Raw genomic sequence first — 7,703 nt, 5'->3', positions numbered from 1 at the left:
AAGCATATACTAACAAAGAAAGGAGGCTCAGCAGCACTTATGAGAGGATCACTGAATCCATCACTGGATGCTATAGCATCCCTATTCTAGTGCCAACATTCAACGAAAATGGCAGATCTACAAGCTCAGAACGTTTCACTTTGCATCGCAACGCATCGCGTTGTGGGCTTGTAGATCAGCTATTTTCGCCAAAGGGACTTGGTGTTGGATTTGGAAAAGGAATGAAGTAGAGCCCTGGGGGACCCAAGACAACTAAGTACTGTATATAGGATTTAAGTGGTTAGATAGGGATTAGTTGGTAGATGTAGATGTATTCATATTGAAATGAGTACTGTCAGGATGCTACACTGGACCTTTCATAGTTAGTGATCATATGTAACACCCAGGATTTGAACCCGGATCTCCCGTGTAGGGCAGAGGCTCTCTGAGTCATGCTACACATATACGGTACGTATATAGCCTATAACCATTATTTTGTATTTTTACTTGAGTAGTTTTCAACTCAAGTAATCTAACTTCTAGGTCGCAACTTGAGCTCGCATGAAACTGCGATTTTTAAATTAAATATGACTCAATATGACTCAAGTTCTAATTGAGTCATATTTAAGTCAAGTTACACTATATTTGTACAGGAAATGGTAGTACCCTTTCCATCCCTCCTATACAGTAGATAGTGATTTACCACGTATGCCCTATGTTTTACTTTTCTTTTCCCTTTTTATATTTATACTATAATAACTCAATATAGGGTTGTCTTAGGGACAGTGGTTAACCAAATGAACCTTTTTATATTTATACTATAATAACTCAATATAGGGTTGTCTTAGGGACAGTGGTTAACCAAATGAACCTTCGCATCCCTATATTCTAGGCATGTCATAATAGGAAAACATTGGTTAAGAGCTTATAGATCTGTTGATCTGGTGTTAAGGGAAAGGTATAGACATGGGGTCAACAAAGTATCAAAGTGATTCCTGTGTTTGGAACCACACATGTCCTGTAGCTAGTTTATGGACTGAATCCTTCCGGTCTCCCTCTCTATCTCCCTCTCACCTTTCCTGCTGGCGGTCCCAATAAAGATGAAACAGATCCAAAACATCTAAAAATACTATTAGAGGAGGACCTTTTAAAGAATAGAATCAATATTGAGCTAGGATATTCATCCCTCAGGTGTGGTTCTGGCAGAAGACCACCCTACCGTGTTGTTCGAGCCGCCGTGGGACATGCAATACCATCTGGAAGGTTCTTTTTCCTTTTTTTTTAAACTTCTTTTTTTTTGTGGTGTTTGCGTGGGTGTCGGGAGACTTACAATCAAGAGACAAAGGTTCTCTTCTCAGCAGTCCAAACAGGTGTACCGTACAGAGGAATCACGTTTCCTTGTCTCACGAACTGTACACATGCTGCAGAATTAACCGCAGGCAGTCGGCCCACCATAAGCACAGCCTAATCAAATGTAATTTATGTGGCGCGGGCCTTGTGTTCATTCTACATCAAAGGGGTAATTTATTGAATATGGGGCTTCCTGCTTGAGATAATAACCTGTGTTTTTAACTCCCATTGTGCAAAGTTCTTTGGCTATGATTAAAGACAGTCCACTGGAGGCAACGGGCATTAACTACACTGCAAAACCATGAGTGTTAATTGAACCAGTTAAACCCTATTAGTTGTACGACAGTGTCGCACGCCAAAGATAGACGATCAGCTGATGGCTGCTCAGTCCTCAGATAGTTACGATGAGCGCTCAGAGGGAAGCAGATAGGGGTTAAGTGACTTGCGAACACTTTGACACATAGCCAGCAGGACTCGGGTAGCTAACCGCTGACCTTCTGATTACCAGACGGACTCTCCCCTTTAAGCTATACATGGGCAACTGGCGGCCCGGCGGCCGACATGCGGCACCCACCTTCACTTAAATGTGGCCCGCAGGTTAAATTCGGAATACTGATATATATCGGTATATCGGAATACAGCTTTCAGCTGTTACAATTCCAAACATAACCTGCTTCTATATTAGTAGCTAATTTGTATTAAATTCGTATTGTCTCTTTTGTCCAATGTATTTACTTGCGCAAGCAGAGCGTGCAAGTAATGTTATCAGTCAGGTGCTACGATGTGTATGTCCCTTAGCAGCATATGATATGACGTCATATGCTGGCACGAAGCAGACCGTGCAGGTATGTTTTCCGTCATGCTACGAAGCGTATGTCCCATGACGTGATGAAAATATTTACCAATGTCCCTTAGCAGCAAATTATATGACGTCATATGCTGGCACGGGACATACGGATTGCAGACCGTGCAGGTATGTTTTCTGTCATGCTACGAAGCGTATGTCCCATGACGTGATGAAGATATGTACCAATGCCAGGGTATAATTGGTTTACGATGGTGACGTAACGATGACATGTTTCAGTGTCGGGTGGGCTAAAGGTAATGCCCCTATGTATACATGTATGTAATCTGACACCACTGCCATAACAGGCATAAGTAATCATTACCATACTTCAAAATACTACTTTTTTTCCCTCCAAAAGCAAGGTACGTAGCAAGTAAGACGCGTAAACGCGGGAAGCGAACAAAGCTGTTGTGGCAGTCTGACACACACACAGGCACGCACGCACACACACACGCACGTCGCACGCACGGACGGACGGACGGACGGACGGACGGACGGACGGACGGACGGACGGAAATAGGGAGATAAGAGGTTTCTGCATGACAATGCAACAGTGGCCCTCTGGAGTGAGTGTGGAAATATAGCCTAGTGGCTAGTAGTGGCCCTCTGGAAATATAGCCTAGTGGCTAGTAGTGGCCCTCTGGAAATATAGCCTAGTGGCTAGTAGTGGCCCTCTCCATCATCCATCTATAGCCTAGTGGCTAGTAGTGGCCCTCTGGAAATATAGCCTAGTGGCTAGTAGTGGCCCTCTCCATCATATAGCCTAGTGGCTAGTAGTGGCCCTCTCCATCATCCATCTATAGCCTAGTGGCTAGTAGTGCCCCTCTCCATCATCCATCTCCAGTTACTAGTGGCTAGTAGTGGCCCTCTCCATCATCCATCTCCAGTTACTAGTGGCTAGTAGTGGCCCTCTCCATCATCCATCTCCAGTTACTAGTGGCTAGTAGTGGCCCTCTCCATCATCCATCTCCAGTTGCCCATGCCCATGCAGCTATATGGCTGCTGCAGTCAGGGTCCCTCCATCTAAGGCAGTGGTTTTCAACCAGTGGTCCGGGGACCACCAGTAGTCCTTGAGGGGGTTCCAGGACAGTGCTCTCCAGCTAAATGATGGAGAGTTGTTGTAAACAAATGGACCCTTATAGATCTTTAACTCTTGAGAGGTTAAAATGTAACCAAATGGACGTCACCTCTGCATTACTTACAAGAAGTACACAATTAGAGAATGTAGAAGAATTGTTATTTTGATCAACGTTTGCCTGTTCTCTCTCCTAATGGTATCAACTTCAATACAGCATGGAATTGTGCATGTGAATTGTATCCAACGACAACATATTTAAGTTTTGGGTCTGAGAGACAAAATCTCATCAAAAGGTTGTCTGTGGCTTAAATACCAAATAGTGCAATGGCCATGGCTTCCCTGCCAGGTGCCCAAAATGGAGATGCAGGTTGAAAGTGGTTAACTCTGAGAGTGTAAAAGTGGACCCATAAGGGATAGATTAACACTCAAAACATCTGCAGTGTACCTCGAGGACCAGACATCTCCATGAGGCATTGTTGGAAGCACATGTCTATAAATCTATCACAGTCTGTGTTGTGTGGTGCCTGACTTGTTATGTTAGTGGATTATGAACTGAGGCACAGTTAGCCCATTAGTTAACTCCAATGTTGGCGTGTCAGTGACGATTCATAAATAATGGCACAAGGGGTGTTTGGAAGGATTTATGAAAAATCACTTTGAGCAGTGGCCATCAATTTCCTTTGCTCAGGGGCCTGTTTATGAATTCTGGAAATGATTTAGTCAGGAAACTGAATTATTATTATTATTTTTCTCTAACAATATGTATAATAGTTCTTCCCCATTTGACCGGTTTTGGGAAATACTGGTGAACCTGTGCAAAACTGTATCTAACATAATCTAAGGATGAACAGACTTCCCTAAATTATCAGTGTTATAAGTAAATATATTTAATTATTTTATGAGTAAAAAAAACATGGTGAAAAAACTATTTGGTGTACCACATCAACATTATTCATAATAGTAGCCTATTAACCAAATATCTCAGATAATGCATAAATAATTTTTTCAAACTCAAAGATAGATTTTTAACTGAGAAATGCAGCTCTGTCTGTCTGTCTGTCTGTCTGTCTGTCTGTCTATGTATTCTTGACACAGCATCTCAGTATACAGGGACCATTATGGAAGGTATAAATGTGTAAAACAGTTCTCCAAAATAATTATAAATAATACATTATTAATAATAAATACATATTTAATTTAAAAATATATAATATATAATTTAAATTATATAATTTAATACTGATTTAAATTAAAATGTCCCTTTGGCCATGTGAAGGTTCAGTCACAGCCCTTTCAGAAATCATCAGTATGCTTAACGATCCGTTCACACAGGTGGTGGGCCGGTGGCCAGTGGGTTTAGATATCTAACCCTATGCCCCTCCTCGGCCCTGAACCAGAAAAGTCCCTTCAACGTAACACATGGATGGCTTTTACACAGCAGGAATGCTGCTGGAATGAGGCCTGGGTGGGCTTGGCTTCCCGGTTCTCCCACGGAGGAACTCATACGTCATCATGCCCATATAAGGACTACCGACTTCCTCCACGGAAGGCAGGGACCACAATAATATTGTGTAACTGAATGTTTAATTCATAGATAATGAATTAATTATCAGGCTGCAGATTGAATAACCCTTATCTAATGACTGTGCAATCTATTATTTGTTACACAGAGGCAGTTTCGTTAGTCTTGTGACAGAAGTGGGCGTATTATAGGGTATAATACTTTAATAAAGAACTAACACGTGTCAAGAAATTGCTATTCTGTCATGACAGAATAATAATATCGAAATTATCATAAAACAAAAGCATCAACATCAACGAGGTCTGAGTCGTTATGCGGCGATCTGAATAGCAGCAATTTTATAACCTTTCCGAATATTGAATCACGCAATAAAATCCTCAATGTTAATTTATTTATAACACCGAGAGTAGCTATAGCCTATACATTTAACCAAAGGATCAATTTGGTTACAGCTTGTAGCCTACATGAATCATTTTACTATACAGTGTACCTATCATTAATTAAATAAAAAAGAATAGGCTATTATCCCATTGCAGCGACAAACAGCTCCAGTCCAAATGAATCTCATTCTCACCTCAACCTTTAGCCAACAATATTATCCCGTTGCCACTAAACAAATCAGCCTAAACGGGCTGAAAAACATCACATTTAGACGGGAACCTCTATTGATTGACTGCATGTCTGAGTGTCTGTCTGTCCCCCTTGATCAGGTGCGGCAGTGCGCTAGTCTGTCCTGTTGCTGTCTTGCCTACAGGCTTGTTTACACTCCCAGTTCCCGGCAATAGCGTCACTCACTCGACGTGCTTATGGTGGGCGGGGAGAACGGGGCCAACTTGTCCAATCACAAGGCTCTACTTTCCCTGACAGCAGCTTGGGTTGGATACATATAAAGAGGCACGTTAGTGACCGCCAGCATACATTTGAACACAGATCTCACCGGCACACAGCCCTAGAAAATAACACACACTCTCACACAGGGTGACAAGTGTTCCCACTACGAGATCGTGAAGATATTGGAACAGATATTGGACAGCACTTATTAAAACGGACCGCTGCTTTATTCAACGCCTTGGAGTTTCACTCTCACTTTGTAGCGGGGGTGAATTGAATTCAATCCCGTTTCTGAAACTATATTGGGGACACACTGCCGAGAGAGAAGACAGGTGCATTGATGCACTCAACTCTCTGCTGACACTGACATTTGTTGATTTACCCCTGAGACTGTGTTTCTAATAAGCGACCGCCGGTAAGCTTATACTTTTTCCTACGACTTTAATGTCTACAAAGATGGAGCAACCTTTTTATCATGACGACTCTTTTCTGTCGGCTTACGGCCACTCAGATGCAGCCATGCACGACTACAAACTGCTAAAGCAGAATATGAATTTGAACTTGACAGAGCCCTATCGCAACCTGAAAGCCCAGCTGAGAGCCGAGGCTGACCTCTACCATCACGGGGCGCATCAGGACGTGGGGTCGCTGAAGCTCGCCTCGCCGGAGCTCGAGAGGCTCATCATCCAGAACGGCAACGGCGTCATAACCACGCCGACGCCGGGCCAGTACTTCTACAACCAGGGCATCACCAATGAGCAGGAGGGCTTCGCCGAGGGCTTCGTGAAGGCGCTGGACGAGCTGCACAAGATGAACCATGTACCCCCTCCGAACGTGTCCATCGGAGCCGGACTCACGACGTGTTCGGCGGCAGCAGCGGCGGCCTCTAGTGTCTTCGGCTCCTCCCTGCAGCCTGAACCGCCCATTTACACCACGCTGAACGCCTACTGCCCCAACACGAACCTCTCTTCCGCATCCAGCTACCCCACGGCCACGATCAGCTACCTGCCGCCCCACCAGCAGAGCCACCACCAGCAGACCTCGACCCACCCGTTCCAGCACGCCGGCCTTCATCCGCAGAGGCTCGTCGCTCTGAAAGAGGAGCCCCAGACCGTCCCCGACATGCTCAGCAGCGACACCTCGCCTCCGATGTCTCCGATCAACATGGAGAACCAGGAGAAGATCAAGGCCGAGCGGAAGAAGCTGCGGAACCGGCTCGCGGCGACCAAGTGCCGGCGGCGCAAGCTGGAGCGCATCGCCCGGCTCGAGGACAAGGTCAAGTTGCTGAAGAACGACAACGCGGGGCTTTCCAGCACCGCGTCGGTCCTCCGCGACCAGGTCGCCCAGCTCAAACAGAAAGTCCTGACGCATGTCAGCAGCGGCTGTCAGCTGATGTTGACCAGCAAGCTGGAGGCATTTTAGAGGACAGTGACTGACTAACTTTTTAGAAGTGATAACACTGGAGTAATGTTCTACATGAGCAGCACTGGAGTATCGGCTGGTTTGTTGCTATAGAGATGGTAGCAGTACAGTACATGGCCGTCGGCTATGTGTAGACTACTCTTATAGGCTGATGTATAGGGTTCAAAAAGAAAGACTTGGTAATGGTACTTCCGGATGCTGGACACCGGTCACGGGACCATTCAACCCTAATAGAACCGGGCAGCAGCATCCCATGGTGGGCTGAACACACAGACACTGACCAGGCACAATCATCCATGGGCCCATGTGTTACAAATGGTATAAAACGGGAGTAATTATTATTGTATGTCTTTGTACTTTTACAACTGATGATAATGTCATGCAATGCTGCATCTATTCAATGTGTATAAGTTATTTTGTTTGTCAGGTTGATCCAGACAAGCTGTTATGATGTCGTATGTTTACAATGCCTTTTTTTATTTGTGATGATCATGAGGTGTATTTAAGTAAAGTGTCTTTAAAAACGAAGCAATTATCGTTATGTTTTTTCTTTGAATGTTTTTGCTATTAATCTGGGGACAATCATACGATGCATTCATTCAACAACGTCAACACAGTAACAGTAAAACACACAATACCTAAAGGAATGGGCTCATATATAATATCATTGGCTT

General features: G+C 44.3%; 1 protein-coding gene across 1 annotated transcript; it reads left to right on the top strand.

The window, feature by feature from the left end:
• The first annotated feature begins 5,707 nt into the window (after positions 1-5,707).
• Positions 5,708-7,557, top strand: junbb (JunB proto-oncogene, AP-1 transcription factor subunit b). The gene has a single exon (XM_079520590.1). It carries the CDS (start codon positions 6,052-6,054, stop codon positions 7,027-7,029), a length of 978 nt encoding a protein of 325 aa, XP_079376716.1. The 5' UTR covers positions 5,708-6,051; the 3' UTR covers positions 7,030-7,557.
• Positions 7,558-7,703: the final 146 nt, after the last annotated feature.

Source organism: Electrona antarctica, assembly GCF_951216825.1.
Source record: "Electrona antarctica genome assembly, chromosome: 14".
In the NCBI taxonomy this organism is placed as follows: Eukaryota; Metazoa; Chordata; class Actinopteri; order Myctophiformes; family Myctophidae; genus Electrona; species Electrona antarctica.
This window is presented reverse-complemented; position numbering and strand designations above follow the sequence as displayed.

Excerpts from the sequence above, each read along its gene's own strand:
- junbb (XM_079520590.1), top strand. The coding sequence starts at position 6,052 with ATGTCTACAAAGATGGAGCAACCTTTTTATCATGACGACTCTTTTCTG.